Source organism: Oncorhynchus nerka, unplaced genomic scaffold, assembly GCF_034236695.1.
Source record: "Oncorhynchus nerka isolate Pitt River unplaced genomic scaffold, Oner_Uvic_2.0 unplaced_scaffold_1483, whole genome shotgun sequence".
Classification (NCBI taxonomy): domain Eukaryota; kingdom Metazoa; phylum Chordata; class Actinopteri; order Salmoniformes; family Salmonidae; genus Oncorhynchus; species Oncorhynchus nerka.
The window spans coordinates 62,468-81,416 of record NW_027039830.1 but is presented as its reverse complement, the minus strand read 5'-3'; the positions used below and the strand labels follow the sequence as shown (position 1 = coordinate 81,416).

At 43.4% G+C, this 18,949-nt stretch overlaps 1 protein-coding gene and 1 long non-coding RNA gene across 2 annotated transcripts; one reads left to right on the top strand and one right to left on the bottom strand.

Moving 5' to 3' along the window:
• Positions 1–518: 518 nt before the first annotated feature.
• LOC135568564 (uncharacterized) lies at positions 519–2,869 on the bottom strand. The gene is made up of 2 exons (XR_010462689.1): positions 2,557–2,869; positions 519–1,539 (listed from the first exon to the last, which is right to left on the bottom strand). It is a non-coding gene; the product is annotated as an uncharacterized LOC135568564 (long non-coding RNA).
• Positions 2,870–12,179: 9,310 nt separating this feature from the next.
• On the top strand, positions 12,180–14,213 carry LOC135568559 (ubiquitin carboxyl-terminal hydrolase 37-like). The gene is made up of 5 exons (XM_065015355.1): positions 12,180–12,313; positions 12,409–12,540; positions 13,163–13,295; positions 13,405–13,541; positions 13,709–14,213. Exons 1-5 carry the CDS (start codon positions 12,180–12,182, stop codon positions 13,818–13,820), a joined length of 648 nt encoding a protein of 215 aa, XP_064871427.1. The 3' UTR covers positions 13,821–14,213.
• Positions 14,214–18,949: the final 4,736 nt, after the last annotated feature.

Genomic DNA, 18,949 nt, shown 5'->3' with positions numbered 1-18,949 from the left:
AAGCTAAGGCTTGATCACCCTTTAGCTGGCCACCTTTGATGAGGGTGTTTAGTGATTAAAGGCCGAAACACCCACTGATTCGAAGGCACACTACTGATGACGTGTCCCAAAATTGACATCTTAACCCAGTCTAAGAAATAAACCTCCCATGCCACTCTGTCAACATCACGGCAAATCTCATGTGAGTGCATTCCATCTATTGGCACAATTGACCGTTTTTAACATCTCGTCCCGTGTTTTATGATTCTGGGCACGCAATTCCTCCAAAGGGGGCAGTATTCTGCCTATCCTTAACTGGTTTTAAACCGTTTTCTGCATAACATTATAAATGATTCCATGTCTCAACATGGTCGTCTTGTCCAGAGTACATCTCAACACATTCCTCCTGCCCAGGGAATTTGACTTACTATTTGTGATGATGGACAGGACACTATCATACCAGGAAGATATAGATCATAGAGGGGAAGTGGAGAACAAAGGCTAGATGTTAACATAAACTCAGCAAAAAAAGAAACATCTCACTGTCAACTGCATTTATTTTCAGCAAACTTAACATGTGTAAATATTTGTATGAACATAACAAGATTCAACAACTGAGACATAAGCTGAACAAGTTCCACAGACATGTGACTAACAGAAATGGAATAATGTGTCCCTGAACAAAGGGGGGGTCAAAATAACAGTCAGTAACAATAATAAGTAACAGTCAGTATCTGGTGTGGCCAACAGCTGCATTAAGTACTGCAGTGCAACTCTTCCTCATTGACTGCACCATAATTGCCAGTTCTTGCTGTGAGATGTTACCCCACTCATCCACCAAGGCACCTGCAAATTCTCAGACATTTCCGGGGGAAATGGCCCTCACCCTCCGATCCAACAGGTCATTATAATGTTCTTACAATATATTCAACACTACAAACTGCTCCAAGTGGATATTGACGGTGGTTATGCTTAACCAGTGAGGATGAGGAGACAACATAAACCATCAGGGCTCTCCTCTTTCGCTATGAACCTAATTGGTTCAGGCGTTTTGAGTGACAGCTGGTTGAACCACTGAAAATATCAACTTCACTTCCCTCTTTTGGGACCCATTTAGGGGAACAACAGTCAAATATGAGCATTTGATATTGTTCTTATACGTAACTTGACCACAAAGACTGACTGTCAAAGATTATTAATTAACATCGTTATCGGAAGCTATAATGTCAGGAAAAAAGCAGGACATTTATTAATATATTAATACAAACTAATACAAAATTTGTGTGCATGCGTTTGAGACAGAGATAGAGAGAGAGAAAGAGAGAGTGACAGAGACAGAGACAGAGAGAGAATGAGGAAGCTGTGTGCACTGTGGTTTACAGAATGTGTTACAGCATGTTGTCATGGTGATGTTAAAGCACTTTCTCACAAATTCAGGTCCGTTTGCTGCCACATGACAAGTCATTCCATGACTTTCAACGACTCTGGTCTTTGTGTATCTCAGCACAATCCTCGTCCCCATTAGGACCTGTATTATCAGGCTGTTTGGAATACCAGTACCTACAGGGTTAACAACAGTCAGATATCATGGTTAACACCAGTACCTACAGGGTTAACAACAGTCAGATATCATGGTTAACACCAGTATCTACAGGGTTAAAAACAGTCAGATATCATGGTTAATACCAGTACCTTCAGGGTTAAAAACAGTCAGATATCATGGTTAATACCAGTACCTACAGGGTTAACAACAGTCAGATATCATGGTTATTACCAGTACCTACAGGGTTAACAACAGTCAGATATCATGGTTAATACCAGTACCTACAGGGTTAACAACAGTCAGATATCATGGTTAATACCAGTACCTACAGGGTTAACAACAGTCAGATATCATGGTTAATACCAGTACCTACAGGGTTAACAACAGTCAGATATCATGGTTAATACCAGTACCTACAGGGTTAACAACAGTCAGATATCATGGTTAATACCAGTACCTACAGGGTTAAAAACAGTATGATATCATGGTTAATGCCAGTACGTACAGGGTTAACAACAGTCAGATATCATGGTTAATACCAGTACCTACAGGGTTAACAACAGTCAGATATCATGGTTAATTTAAAAAAAAAAAAAATTATTTCACCTTTATTTAACCAGGTAGGCTAGTTGAGAACAAGTTCTCATTTGCAACTGCGACCTGGCCAAGATAAAGCATAGCAGTGTGAACAGACAACACAGAGTTACACATGGAGTAAACAATTAATAAATATTCTTAGGGACTTGGTTCCTGTGGCGGGATCAAATCAGCGGAAATTTTAGAGCGCCACCTATAGTTTTCGATAAAACTCAAACTTTCATTAAAACACACATGCAAGGTACTGAATTAAAGCTACACTCGTTGTGAATCTAGCCACCAAGTCAGATTTGTAAAATGCTTTTCGGCGAAAGCATGAGAAGCTATTATCTGATAGCATGCACCCCCCAAAATACTGGAACGTCACCTAAAACAACAGATTTTGCGGTAGCCGGCACTACCCAAAACGCAGAAATAAAATATAAAACATTCATTACCTTTGACGAGCTTCTTTCTTGGCACTCCTATATATCCCATAAACATCACAAGTGGGTCTTTTTCCCGATTAAATCCGTCATTGTATAGCCAAAATGTTGTTTTCCTTAGACCGGTCTGATCCAGGAATATTCCATTTTACAAGACGCAACGTCACTTTTTAAAATTACAAAAGTTGCCTATAAACTTTTACAAATCACTTCAAACTACTTTTCTAAACCAACTTTAGGTATTAATAAACGTTAATAATCTATCAAATTGATCACAGGGCGATCTGTATTCGATAGCAGCAAGTCTTGAAATCATCGTCCATTGTTTTCAATTTCACAACATCCTGTGGTGAGACTAAAACAGGAAGGGCCAAAACGTCATCCAACCAAGGATTAAGCAGACTGGAAATGCCAGTACTAGCGACATCGTGTGGAAGCTGTAGGCGTTTACAGGGCATCCTCATTTATTTTCGGTCGCCTTAGACAATACATTGACTGGCGGATTAATATATTTTTTGTGTTTTTGGTGAACAGTTTTTCGAGGGATTTTTACTCCTAAACACGTTATGTTATAGCCACAGACACGATTTAACCAGTTTTAGAGACTTCAGAGTGTTTTCTATACACACATACTTATCATTTGCATATACTTTATTCCTGGCATGAGTAGCAGGACTTTGAAATGTTGCGCGATTTTTAACAAAAAGCTGCGAAAATTCGCATGATCCCTAACAGGCCTGTGCCAATGTCTGTATTGCCAGGGAGAGGGAGTGCCTGGGAGTGTGTGTATTTCAGTGTGTGGGTGGTCAGTGCTCTCCTATTGGCTGAAACCCGAGGGGGTGTATTTCAGGGCTGGGCCAGGACTTGTGGGGGAGGGGCCGTGCGTTGAGTCTTTCTCTTTGCAGGGTGCTCAGTCGAGAGCGGAGTGTGTGAGTGTGCACACAACAGAGAGAGCAGACGATAGAAAGAGGGAGCTGTTCTACTCTGGTTTTTATTCAGCTTATCCGTTTGTCAATTCTCAATTCAAGGGCTTTATTGGCATGGGAAACATGTGTTAACATTGCCAAAGCAAGTGAGGTAGACAACATACAAAGTGAATATATAAAGTGAAAAACAACAAAAATGAACAGTAAACATTACACATACAGAAGTTTCAAAACAGTAAAGACATTACAAATGTCATATTATATATATATATATATACAGTGTTTTAACAATGTACAAATGGTTAAAGAACACAAGATAAAATAAAATAAATTGTCTCCTCCTGACACCCAGGACTCCTCTGGCTCTATCTAACCCAGCAGGGTGCTTTCTGTTGGTGTAACAGTAGACCAGCTCAGCCTCCCTCCTTTTGGGAACTCTGGAGCTCCCTCTCTCACCGTCTGTGTTTGCTCTCCATCGACTGGCTGATTTTTCTTAATTTGGAGTGTGTGAGAGTGTGTTTTACTCGGCAGGATTAGGCAGTCAGTATGCACTCTGGTACAAGCTGGTACGGTGGAGGGCGTTTCACTCGTAAGTGTGCGTCGTTGCCTCTTGCTCTGTGAGCCGCACTTGAGTCTCATACACTCGTCGGATCTAACGGAACGAGCACCCACTCTTCCCAAGGATTTGGGATATTTGTATAAAGGTTTAGCCTTCCCTGAATTGTGGATACAGAGAGGGCTCCACCTTACAACTTCCCCGAGGAGTAACATCGTCTGAGCAGGTGAGAGAGGCGTACCACTGCTTTCACTGGTTATCCACATGGACTGAGGTGTGTGCTTTCGTGTGCCAGCTTTTAAATCTGTTCATGTTGTGGGTAGGGGCATCCATGGCGAGTTGCATAAACTAGAGTCTGGGTTAGAGGGAGCAGAGCTTATGTGCAGCTTTCTGCAGTAAACCATAAACCCAAACTGAATATGTTGACTAGTATTTTCTGCATGGATGTTTGTCCTTGTGGTTCGTGGGCAGATTCCATGTTTTGGTGCGTTTGTGTAGGTCAGTGTGCTTTTTGGTAGTTTTCATATGTGGCGTGTGTGTGTGTGTGTGTGTGTGTGTGTGTGTGTGTGTGTGAGAGAGAGTGAGATCAGGTACATGTGACTGGTCTGTGGGCTATAGCCGTGGAAAGGTTAACAAGTCAATAACACAGTAGAAAAAAAAGAGAGTCTATATACATTGTGTGCAAAAGGCATGAGGAGGTAGGCGAATAATTACAATTTTGCTGATTAACACTGGAGTGATAAATGATCAGATGGTCATGTACAGGTAGAGATATTGGTGTGCAAAAGAGCAGAAAAGTAAATAAATATAAACAGTATGGGGATGAGGTAGGTAAAATTGGGTGGGCTATTTACCAATAGACTATGTACAGCTGCAGCGATCAGTTAGCTGCTCAGATAGCAGATGTTTGAAGTTGGTGAGGGAGATAAAAGTCTCCAACTTAAGCGATTTTTGCAATTCGTTCCAGTCACAGGCATCAGAGAACTGGAACGAAAGGCGGCCAAATGAGGTGTTGGCTTTAGGGATGATCAGTGAGATACACCTGCTGGAGCGCGTGCTACGGGTGGGTGTTGCCATCGTGACCAGTGAACTGAGATAAGGCGGAGCTTTACCTAGCATGGATTTGTAGATGACCTGGAGCCAGTGGGTCTGGCGACGAATATGTAGCGAGGGCCAGCCGACTAGAGCATACAGGTCGCAGTGGTGGGTGGTATAAGGTGCTTTAGTAACAAAACGGATGGCACTGTGATAAACTGCATCCAGTTTGCTGAGTAGAGTTTTGGAAGCTATTTTGTAGATGACATCAACGAAGTCGAGGATCGGTAGGACAGTCAGTTTTACTAGGGTAAGTTTGGCAGCGTGAGTGAAGGAGGCTTTGTTGCGGAATAGAAAGCCGACTCTAGATTTGATTTTAGATTGGAGATGTTTGATATGAGTCTGGAAGGAGAGTTTACAGTCTAGCCAGACACCTAGGTACTTATAGATGTCCACATATTCTAGGTCGGAACCATCCAGGGTGGTGATGCTAGTCAGGCGTGCGGGTGCTGGCAGCGAACGGTTGAAAAGCATGCATTTGGTTTTACTAGCGTTTAAGAGCAGTTGGAGGCCACGGAAGGAGTGTTGTATGGCATTGAAGCTCGTTTGGAGGTTAGATAGCACAGTGTCCAAGGGCGGGCCGGAAGTATACAGAAGGGTGTCATCTGCGTAGAGGTGGATCAGGAAATCGACCGCAGCAAGAGCAACATCATTGATATATACAGAGAAAAGAGTCGGCCCGAGAATTGAACCCTGTGGCACCCCCATAGAGACTGCCAGAGGACCGGACAGCATGCCCTCCGATTTGACACACTGAACTGTGTCTGCAAAGTACTTGGTGAACCAGGCAAGGCAGTCATCAGAAATACCAGTACCTACAGGGTTAATAACAGTCAGATATCATGTTTAATACCAGTACCTACAGGGTTAAAAACAGTCAGATATCATGGTAAATACCAGTACCTACAGGGTTAAAACAGTCAGATATCATGGTTAATACCAGTACCTACAGGGTTAATAACAGTCAGATATCATGGTTAATACCAGTACCTACAGGGTTAAAAACAGTCAGATATCATGGTTAATACCAGTACCTACAGGGTTAAAAACTATAAGACATCACAGTTAGAACATCACAATCCTAAATAATATACAGACATGTTTCATATTACAGCTACCTTTGTTGATTGCTGCCATCAGTGACAATAACCTGTATAGAACATTTTTGAATGGAGCCTTATTGACAGATTAGTTATCATCTCTCACCTTGTGGTCAGTGGGGTGCCGTCCACCCATTTCCAGGTCCCCTCAATAACAGAGTCAGTCAGACCAATCCAGACTCATTTCTTGAGGTTGAAGAGAAATGTCTTTCGTTGAGAAAGATAAATATATACAGTAAATATATTTATGTACAGTATATGCATGATCATATCTATCTCTCTCTCTCTATCTAATCACCAGGTCTGCTCTCCTTCCAGGTTTTATTCTCAGTAGACAGGAAGTACCAACTGGATTTTAACTTCTGCCAGGCTTCAGGACAGGTTTGTTCTTCAAGATGAAAACATGAATTTCCTTCAACTTATCACGCTGGATACTTTATAAAAAATTCAGACACACGATAAAGTGTGTGGGATTTATGAAAATGTATGACTGTAGGTTTACTCACTGAGATTGGTAAGCCTCCCACTAAGAATATCTCTCTGTCTGTAGCTGGTCTCTAACTATAGTCAGGTTGTTGTAACTGGTCTTTAGCTGGTCTCTCTCTTTAGTCAGAAGGCTGTTGCTGTCCTGTAGCTGGTCTCTCTCTTTAGTCAGAAGGCTGTTGCTGTCCTGTAGCTGATCTCTCTCTTCAGTCAGGGTGTTGTAACTGGTCTGTAGCTGGTCTCTCTCTGTTGAGTCGTGATGATCAATGTCTCCATCTGTAAAAGGGTAAAGTTGATGAAACATGTAACTAAAACACCATTAATGAGTAAGTATAATTAAGTAGGCTACTTAAGTCTCAGTAAAAACATACTAAACTTACAGTAGACAGACAGGCCTATGATCCCAGCCAGTAGGAGAACACACAGCAGCCCCAGACACACTGCAGCAACTCCAGAGGGTCTCTTCCACCACTGAACATGTACTGAATAACACATTATTAAAGATCTTTGGTAATGTGTTTTACTGTATCATCCAGGATTAGGACAAATAACGGTATGGTACTACAGGTTACTCTCACCAATTTAATGTTTGTGTGCGTGTGCGTATGTGGTCAAATACAGTAACTTATTCTTCTAACCTCAACTCTAATATACATCTGTAGCTGTGTCGTTTCCCTAGACTGTCCTGTGTCTGTGTGACTTACAGTGGTTCCTCAATTAAACGTTTTGAGATTATGCCGCAGGATTTAGAGGTCATTTGTGGTTTAGTATGTTACCTTGCGTTACTGCATCATTGCTCCAGACCACCACAAGGGGGGGTCAGAGGACTGATTATGCTTTTGGGTCCCAAGGTCTAATGTGTCTCTACCTGAATTAATGCTGTCAATGAATTGGTGGTATAAACCAAATATAAATTCCTAATTGTGCATTCAAAATTGGATTTCAATTAACTGAATGATGAGGATGAAGATGGTGATTGAATGTAAAACAATAGTGTAGGTATTGCTATTTCTCTGTCCTTCATGCACTCCTGAAAAATACCCCTATTTTTTTGTTTCCACTTGGTCAGACGAAGCTGTAACTGGACAGTAGCATATTACTTACTGAAACTGCAGTTAGATTTGGTTTTTATTCTAAGACAAATGAAAATGTTTAATTATATTCTTAACATATATGTGTAGGCATACTGTGGAATACAATCGATACTTTTGCAGAGCATATGACCATGCAGACAACCATCCGTGGAGATCGGTGGACAAAGGGCTGGACAACGGGCCACACCCATAAAACACATGGTTCCCATGAAAGCGGTTGGTTTTGCTACATTCTTAAAACATGTTTCATTATGCAGAATTTGTGTGTTGGAGTCACTTTAAATTATTAATTGATCTACCATTTATATTATAGGACACCACAATCAATGGGGACGCAGAGCTGATCCGATGAAGGTGCACGTGAATCAGTATCACTCATTATTTACAGAGACAGATACTTGTATTTTTTATTTAACTAGGCAAGTCATTTAAGAACAAATTATTATTTACAATGATGTCCTAGGAACAGTGGGTTAACTGCCTTGTTCAGGGACAGAACAACAGATTTTTACCTTGTCAGCTCAGGGATTTGTTTCAACACCCTTGCGGTTACTTGCCCAACGCTCTAACCACTAGACTACATGCCGCCCCAACTGGGATGGATCCCGAGGCAAATGTGGCTCACCAGTAAACCTCCAGGTGTTCATCATTAATACTGTGACCAAGACTGATGCATCCCGAAAAAACATTCAAGACAGAGTTAATGAGTACTTGAGGTCACTGAGAAAGTCTTGACATGGCCTGCTCTCCCTTATGTAAGGAATGAAGCATCTTTGCCATGTTTACTATGTACTGTGGGCTATGTTTACTATGTACTGTGGGCTATGTTTACTTGTCAGACTGCACAGTAGCTTATTAAACTTGTGCATTTTGAAATAGTAAAAATAAAAGAATAATCAATAACATGTTTCTATCACGGTGTGTTTCTGGTTGATGGCAAATATTAAGTTCTGGAGTTATTTTAAGAATAAAGTAGGCAAATAAAGGCAACAAATTGCTGCTTACTGAAACTCCCAATGTCATCCAATTGTTACAATAGGATTTGAAGCAAAAGCCTACCTGCGTATGGTCAACTATTTCAGCACCGTTTTGTGCTGCTCTGAGAAAAGCAAGACAACGTATTAAACATATACATTTTTAAAAGTAATTCAAAAATATATTTATATTGTACCACTGTAGATGTTGCAGGCAGTCAGAGATGAGTCCTATTGTAAAGTGTAGCCTAAAGGCCAAAATGGGAAAACTTCAATGTATTCAATGCTTAAGTACTCTAAAACCAGATTTGCCCAACCCCTACAAATATATGAATGTATTATTATCCCTGCATTATCATTGTATAAAAGCCCATTAGATATTAATTTAGAATCCTCTAAATGTAATTAGATATACTATTGTAATTTGTTGATCTGAATTGATCTGCAAGTATTTTCATTTTGAGGTTCCGGTAAACTCTTTGTTTCCTTTCATGTGTCCAACCAATTATTATTGGATTATTCACCATGGCAACCAGTGAAATGTATTTCTGAGTTAGGTTGGCTTGTTTTCAGAATTCACAACGAAATGCCTTCAGCTGTCCATCACCACTGTAAATATAAAGACTGGTTATAGAGGGTGAGCGTGTATGTGTGTGTTTGTGCGAGAGAGAATCGAAACACACACAGTAACGTGTGTAAATGAGTTCCGAGAGCAGATCTGTTATCCAACGATTCGTTTCATATTAAAAACGGTCAAATGTTTCTCGAATATGCTCTCTGGTGGTCAAACTAGCTCTAACGAGCGTTAATGGCAACAATGTCTGACACTTAAATAATAAATAATGTGCCATAGAATTCTGCGGCAGCCCGCAAGTTGTGCTGCAATATGATGCAACTTTTTAAGAAAGAACCACTGGAGGAGTTGGCAAGACAGCACTAAACAGACCTGGGACTCTTGCTAGTAGGAGTTGGCAAGACAGCACTAAACAAACCTGGGACTCTAGCTAGTAGGAGTTGGCAAGACAGCACTAAACAGACCTGGGACTCTAGCTAGTAGGAGTTGGCAAGACAGCACTAAACAGACATGGGACTCTAGCTAGTAGGAGTTGGCAAGACAGCACTAAACAGACCTGGGACTCTAGCTAGTAGGAGTTGGCAAGACAGCACTAAACAGACCTGGGACTCTAGCTAGTAGGAGTTGGCAAGACAGCACTAAACAGACCTGGGACTCTAGCTAGTAGGAGTTGGCAAGACAGCACTAAACAGACCTGGGACTCTAGCTAATAGGAGTTGGCAAGACAGCACTAAACAGACCTGGGACTCTAGCTAATAGGAGTTGGCAAGACAGCGCTAAACAGACCTGGGACTCTAGCTAGTAGGAGTTGGCAAGACAGCACTAAACAGACCTGGGACTCTAGCTAGGGTTGTGTTAAATTTAGGTAAGAAGAATTGTTTAGGGGTTGGAGTGAGATTAGAAAACAAAATTCATGCCAGCAACCTTGTGTTATGCCTTCCATTCAACACCAATGTATCACCTAGCAAGTTTATTTAACACGCACTGGGCACTGTAAGCTCTGCCCACTGACCATTGAGCTTTAAGTGAACCAATCACATTCATTATGTCCTTGAGACAGAGCTGCCCTCAGGGCAAGATTGAATACGGAAAACTGTCCTTAACCAACCTGGATTGTTGTTTGAGGTTTAGGCTAAATCTCTACCACCTGTTCACATTCTTTTAACCAACCCTTTGTCCATCTGCTGGTGAATAAGAGAAAAAGCATTTAGCATTTAAATAAACCGATGACCAAACCAAAAACAACATGGAAGCTATCAAAAAACTTGTAAGATGAAGATGAAGGCACTTAAAATGCCTTTATTGTGGTCGTACGTTTCATGAAACAACATACAAAAAATGAATGTAAAAAAAGAAACAAGAATACAATGGAGCATATTATCTACAATATTGTATGTATACTGCATAACTTTGCTCTTCAATAAAACATATTTGTTCATTGAACAATATATTTTAAAATGTTATAGATTGGGTTGCCAGATGGTGGTGTCATACATGACCGATGACATCACAATGGTCTTAAAGCCAATTTGAACAATGGGTTAATGTGGAACTGTATCAGTCTTCATTGGTTATCGACATGGCTTGTTTCTGCTGGTGCAAAAAGGTATGAAATCAGGTTATTTAATCAATTAACAACTACTATAATTCTGGAGTAGTATTTTTCTCTTAAACCTAGTGGGAAGAATAAAAGTAAAATGACATTCTGATTGACGAATACGTAAAAAGTGTACATGAAATGTACATGAAGTTCGGCTATTGCAAATGTCACTCAATGTAACCTGTCTATACTGTGTTATTTGAGGTATAGGATAGATACCTATGATTCTCCATTTAGGCCAACCTCTTCCTACTCTTATGACCCCCTCTTCCATTGGCTGGGGATCTGGGGGGAAAGTATTTAGCACTATCACATTTTCTTGTCAACAGAAAAAACGTCAGAAAGCAAATTCAGTTGATGTGGAGCAGATGACAAGACAGAAGAAGGAGAGGGGCACTTCATCCCCCTCTCCAATTCCATCTGACCGTTCTGAACGGAATGGCTCCGCTACCTCTGACCCCTCACCCTCTGACCAACTCTCCTCCCTCCATCCACCTCCCTCTCCTGTTAAATGTTCCTCTCATCCTTGCTCTCCTGCTAAACAACCCTCTGTACCCCGGTCACCTGCCAAAAACCCTTCCCCAGTGAAATCCTCTCCAGTGGTGTCCCACCCTAGTTCTCCCTCTCCTACCAACCCTCTGTATCGTCATGGAGACACCAGTCAGGAGGGCACAACAGTCAGGTAATCCAAACATAAAGTACAGTGCCATCCTAGAGTCTCTTTGGAGAGTTGGGTTTAGTGCTACCAGACCAGGGCCAGTGTTAATCAACAGTATGAGTGCTGATCTAGGATCAGGTCCTCTCTGTCCATAATAATCTGATTCATTGATCTATGATCTAAAATGCAAAACTGGTCCTAGATCAGACTCAGACTCAGACTACTCTGAGACACTTGATAAACACAGTCCCAGAAAGTTATTTTCCTGAAACTGTAGTTTTAGCCTCTTCTGTCTACATCTAGTGGATAAAGATAGTACTAACCTATTGGCCTGGTCTACTTGGTACACTGCATTTATATGGACAGCAGTACTCAGCTGTGTTTATAGTACAGTACAGTATTTAATAGAGAGACTGTGTAGAGTGATAATATCTCTGTGTTGGAGGCGTAAGACCTGTTTCTCTCCTTCCTCCAGACCTCTGTCTCTTCAGGACCACTCTAGTCCAAGGCCCCAGAGACCAGTCTCAGCCACCAGATGCATGACTCTTCCCAGGGCCAGCTCAGCCACCAGGAGCATGACTCTTCCCAGGACCAGCTCAGCCACCAGAAGCATGACACTTCCCAGGGCCAGCTCAGCCACCAGAGGGTCAGAAGCGACCCAGGGGGGCAGAGGAGAACAGGTGGCACTGGTCAACATGGAACTTCTTGGGTAAACCACAACACACTGCAAATGCATTACATATAAGTTCTTTATTATTGTGATTAATCTCTATGTGTGTACTGATGGCTGCTTCTTCTTCACAGGTTGCCTAACATTGGCAACACTTGCTTCCTTAACGCCACCCTGCAGTGCCTCCTGGTCCTGCCTTCCTTCTCAAAGGAAATCCTGCACCAGGAACAACTCTGGAGCTCCTCTCCCTTCTCCAACCTGCTCAGGTAAGTGAAGGCTCAAAAGCATACACTCACCCCACACACCCATTAATTGTGGTCATAAATTAAAGAAGGGACACTCTTTTCACGCCACTTCTACAGAAAGGGATTGTCGTAGCAGGTTAAGATAGCACTTTCACTAATCCTAACCCTTATCCTAACCTTAACCACTTCATATTTTGCTGTGTATTGTATTTATGGTTTATTTTCCAGGTTCTTTTTGTTTTTGGAATCTTCATAACCAAGAGGAACAACAATGACACACTGATTATGATGTAGGCATTTTGTAGGCCAATTTGGAAAGTGGAGAATGACTACATGACCCATAATGCTCATTGACTGAACATTCCACCTTACTGTGGGAAATTTGGTAGTTTTTTAAAATGCTCTGGAATTGAGAGCAGTATCCAAACCAAATATCTTATCAGAATAAACAACACATTTTTGTTGTTTGGCTTCATTGTCCGTCCTCAAAAGTGAAATTGCATCAAATCGAATGAAAAAATTCTAATGATGGGGTGCCACTAGATAAAATATCTTTGTATTTACTCATCTGCCTCTTCAGGCGTAAGCCAGTAGGTTGACACCATCCAGTCAGCTGCTAACTTACTCTCTGTCTCCCCTACAGGTGTCTGTCTGATGTGCACCGTTCGGGTCTACCTGACAGTGTGGCAAACCAGGCCTCAAAAGCAGACCTCATGTGGAAGGTCAAGTACTCCTTGTCGGGATACGATTTGAAGTATCTGGGGGACACGCAACAGGTAACTGAGGCACTACTCTCTTGTGTACGAGTGCTCTTCTTGCAAGGGTTCATTTTCTCTTCATCATTTGCTTTTATCTTGGTGTGTTTCTTTCTCTTCCTCATCACAGGACGCACACGAGTTACTTGTCAATATGCTGTGCCAGCTGAAGGAGGAGGGCATGATTCTGAAGACACTCGGGATGAACTATACCTGCCCTGTTTCCCAGCTGGAGTTCCAACTTGTGTCGGTGCGCACATGTACCAGGTAAGAGCTCCCATTGGTTGTAATGTATCTACTGAGAACATGATCTTTCTCTGTATATATATATATATTACAAAACACATGGCATGACAGAAACACAGAAACATTGTAGAGACCTGAAACAGAAACAGACTTGATGCATTTTTCTTCTCTTTGTCCTGCTTCTGAAGCTGTGGGCGCGAGTCGTCTACCAGAGAGGACTACAACCACCTCTCATTGGACTTCAGCCCTGAGCGCACCTTGCTGAACAGCCTAGCACTCACTTTCAAAGTCAGCACTTAGGGCTCAGCCCTGCATGTAGAGACTAACACCCAGGGCAAGCTGCCCACTGCCTCAGAATACGCTATCTTATTATTGTAGTGGTATCATTCATTATGTAATGCTTTTGTTTCTAACCAGAGTGAACAGGTTGAATTCACATGTGAGGGCTGTAAAGGCCTCCACGCCTCAAAGGTGGAGCAGTTCCACACACTGCCTCTGTGAGTTGTCCCTTTATAACCTCTCATAGTACTAGCAGTGTTTAATGTCCTGAGCCTTTAGGAGTAGTTACCTTCCTGAGCAGGTTGTAGGACTTAGAGGTGAGCACCACCAAACAAATTTCACTCATCTGTTATTTTGTTGACTGGTTTCATTGTCTGTCTGTTCATCTCTCTTCCTCTCTGTTTCTGGGCAGTGTGCTGGTTCTGCATCTGAAGTGGTTTGGAGGACCTGGGGGGTTGGAGAAGCTGGAGGCTCCTCTTTTGTTTCCTTCGGAGTTGAGGCTCTCCACCCTCTGTGGGGACATGGTGCCACACCTGCACAGTGCCAGCGCACAGGCCCTCACCAACCAGGCCCCCAGCATCCAGGGGTCCATCCCCCAGACCCTCGCTAGCCAAGTCTCCAGCCCACCTGGAGTGGCCAATGACAGCGCCCTCTGCTGTTCAGGTAGGTCATGGCACCATAACACTATTCTTGCTCCAACACCACACAAACCACCCACTCCCAAAACGGTCCTGCTGACAGAGAAGCTGGAAGCTGCAATTTAAAATGTTTCTCAGACATCTTTAGTGATGTATGGGAGCTGTTTTAGTCCAGAGCATTTCAGACAAGTGACCACGTTTTCACAGCTCTTGATATGTATATTTGACCCCTCAGATTCAAATGAGCAGGAACCAGTGAAAGTGTTGCTGACAGCCTCAGTGGTGAGAAGAGAGAGAAGAGAGAGAGAGAGAGAGAGAGAGAGAGAGAGAGAGAGAGAGAAACCAGTGAAAAATAAGTTATGACAGAACACTGAGATAGTTATGAGGAGTACATGATGTAGTAGACCTGTAGTAGACTAGTACTGTAGTAGACTGTAGACAGTGTGGTGGACTGTAGAGGAAATGAGAAACCTATGATCACATGTGTTTTCTTACAGAAGCAGAAGCCAGTACAGTCAGTGAATGGTTACTACCAGTTGACTGGCGTAGTCTCTCATTTAGGAGGCTCCGCAAACTCCGGTAAGTAAATACCATCAAACACACACATGCAGATGCACAATACATATGACATCAGCTGAATCCAAAATCACTCCCTTCTCCGTGGATCTCAATTTGCATGTTCACGTGTGCCTCTGCCGTATACACAAGTATCCCAAAGCTGAGGGAGTGAAAATTATCGAGGGTGAAGGCCAGGGATCATCAACTAGATTCAGCCTCGGGTCCATTTTTTTTCTTGGCCAGATGGTAAGGGGTGTGGAACAAATTTACAAATAATTTGTAGACTGCAAATATACCGTAGGAAGGCCAAACAGATATAATATTTGACTAATTTCAAAACTTGCTTATATTTGTGTACAACCACATATATCTCTTTATTGTGCGTGGGAATACTTTGAAACAGATTTCCAAAATGAGCTGATTTGCTGGTGTTTTTACAGTCTTTTAACAATTCCGTTTTATTTGGTCCGAAAACATAGGGGGCCAAATAAAATCACCCGCGTGGCGCCATTTGGGGAACCCTGGGGTAGGGGATAATTAGACCCTCCAACAGCCATTTCAGCCAAGCTAGCAAGGCTGCAGGCTTCAGAGTGAAGTGTCATCCCAACAAGCACTGCAATATGTTTAGAGTTTGCTCAATTTAATTGAAAAGAATGGAGAGGCATGCCTAATTTAATGCCATGTGTATTTGTTTATCTCTGATTTCAAAACTTGACACATGTAACAGATAAAATACCTCCCAAATGAACTGTTTAACTGTTACAAAACACTCTATTACCCACAATAGCCTGACCTTTGACCTCTAGTCTGTCTTCCTTGTTCCACAGGGCACTACATTAGTGACATATTGCATGCCAGTGGAAACTGGTTCTGCTGTAACGACAGCCAGGTGTCAATGTCCAATGAAGCCAGTGTGCTGAGGACCAGAGCCCGGAGTGCCTACATGCTCTTCTATATGTTCAGGTACTGCTTACTCTCACCATCTATATTCTTGTGTTGCTATTTATGTGTACGGTTCCTTTCACCCTACAGGGCAATAGAGCGGGAGGCCCCAGCACACAGGGCCTAACAGGGCCACCAGCATCAGCCTAAACAGGGGCAGCACCTGGACCAGCCTCCAAACACTCAGACCTGTCTCAACAGGGGTAGTACCAGGCCCAGCCTCAAAACCCACAGCCCAGCCTCAACAGGGGTAGTACCAGGCCCAGTCTCAAAACCCCCAGCCCAGCTTCAACACTTACACACCTGCCTCGAAAGGGGTAGTATTTGGCCCAACATCAACAACCCCGAGCCCAGCCACAACAGGGGCAGCACTGGGCCCAACATCAACACACCCAGCCCAGCCTCAACATGGGCAGAACAAGACCCAGCCCCAACACCCTCAGACCTGCCTCAACAGGTACAGCATTCAGCCCAACTTCAATCATGCAGCTCTTCAACACTAGCATGAACATTCTTTCAGTAGCTTATGTCATAAATACCTGCCCTTGATTTGACTACTTCACCTAATGTATAAAGCGTATAAAGTATACACACTAAATGTAGTACACATGTAAATGTGGTGGATAGAGAGTGTGATTATTTAGAGGATATAACATCCCTTCTATTTGGTTTGGTTTGAAATCCTCCTGTTGTGAAATACACTGTGGTGTCTAACCTCTTATTCAGCATGGTCACACCGGAAGACCTGCAATATTAATAAAGACAAGCAAATGTAAGAAAATCCCATTTAAGATGATTCTGTTGACCGTTGTAACTCTTTAACTCAGGAAGATTTATCGTCTGGGATTCAGGCCGGTCCTAACAGGAAACGTGACAAAGGGAAGCAGCTGTAATGGAGCCTTCTAACACCCAATCAGGTCTGGAGGAGGAATGTCACATAAAGATTCAGAGATGCTATGAGTATCTTTTGAAGTTACTCTCCAGTTGTATTCCATTTGAATAAATACAGACATGAAAATGCTGGGCTACGGATGTGACCTTGGTTCTGTGAGTAGAGTAACGGGTCACCAAACAAGCTATGGGAACTCCTTCCCTTTATCGTGATATGATTGAGATGCTTAATATCAACGATGACGCCACACCCTTACTGTACCATTGTGACCTGTCACTATTAAAGGCGGTGTGACGTGACACACTGTCTTTTCTTATCTCACATATACTCCCTTACGTATTTATTTTTTACAGTGAATCTACAACTTTTCATTTGGCTCTATACGCCAGCGTGTTGGATTGGATATCAAATAATAGGTAAGGTTAGCATTTTATATCATACCCCCAAGACATGCTAACCTCTCACCATTACCAATAATAGGGGAGGTTAGCATTTTATATCATTACATTTACATTTAAGTCATTTAGCAGACGCTCTTATCCAGAGCGACTTACAAATTGGTGCTTTCACCTTATGACATCCAGTGGAACAGCCACTTTACAATAGTGCATCTAGGTCTTTTAAGGGGGGAGAAGGATTACTTTATCCTATCCTAGGTATTCCTTAAAGAGGTGGGGTTTCAGGTGTCTCCGGAAGGTGGTGATTGACTCCGCTGTCCTGGCGTCGTGAGGGAGTTTGTTCCACCATTGGGGGCCAGAGCAGCGAACAGTTTTGACTGGGCTGAGCGGGAACTGTACTTCCTCAGTGGTAGGGAGGCGAGCAGGCCAGAGGTGGATGAACGCAGTGCCCTTGTTTGGGTGTAGGGCCTGATCAGAGCCTGGAGGTACTGAGGTGCCGTTCCCCTCACAGCTCCGTAGGCAAGCACCATGGTCTTGTAGCGGATGCGAGCTTCAACTGGAAGCCAGTGGAGAGAGCGGAGGAGCGGGGTGACGTGAGAGAACTTGGGAAGGTTGAACACTAGACGGGCTGCGGCGTTCTGGATGAGTTGTAGGGGTTTAATGGCACAGGCAGGGAGCCCAGCCAACAGCGAGTTGCAGTAATCCAGACGGGAGATGACAAGTGCCTGGATTAGGACCTGCGCCGCTTCCTGTGTGAGGCAGGGTCGTACTCTGCGGATGTTGTAGAGCATGAACCTACAGGAACGGGCCACCGCCTTGATGTTATTTGAGAACGACAGGGTGTTGTCCAGGATCACGCCAAGGTTCTTAGCGCTCTGGGACGAGGACACAATGGAGTTGTCAACCGTGATGGCGAGATCATGGAACGGGCAGTCCTTCCCCGGGAGGAAGAGCAGCTCCGTCTTGCCGAGGTTCAGCTTGAGGTGATGATCCGTCATCCACACTGATATGTCTGCCAGACATGCAGAGATGCGATTCGCCACCTGGTCGTCAGAAGGGGGAAAGGAGAAGATTAATTGTGTGTCGTCTGCATAGCAATGATAGGAGAGACCATGTGAGGTTATGACAGAGCCAAGTGACTTGGTGTATAGCGAGAATAGGAGAGGGCCTAGAACAGAGCCCTGGGGGACACCAGTGGTGAGAGCACGTGGTGAGGAGACGGAGTCTTGCCACGCCACCTGGTAGGAGCGACCTGTCAGGTAGGACGCAATCCAAGCGTGGGCCGCGCCGGAGATGCCCAACTCGGAGAGGGTGGAGAGGAGGATCTGATGGTTCACAGTATCGAAGGCAGCCGATAGGTCTAGAAGGATGAGAGCAGAGGAGAGAGAGTTAGCTTTAGCAGTGCGGAGCGCCTCCGTGATACAGAGAAGAGCAGTCTCAGTTGAATGACTAGTCTTGAAACCTGACTGATTTGGATCAAGAAGGTCATTCTGAGAGAGATAGCGGGAGAGCTGGCCAAGGACGGCACGTTCAAGAGTTTTGGAGAGAAAAGAAAGAAGGGATACTGGTCTGTAGTTGTTGACATCGGAGGGATCGAGTGTAGGTTTTTTCAGAAGGGGTGCAACTCTCGCTCTCTTGAAGACAGGAGGGACGTAGCCAGCGGTCAGGGATGAGTTGATGAGCGAGGTGAGGTAAGGGAGAAGGTCACCGGAGATGGTCTGG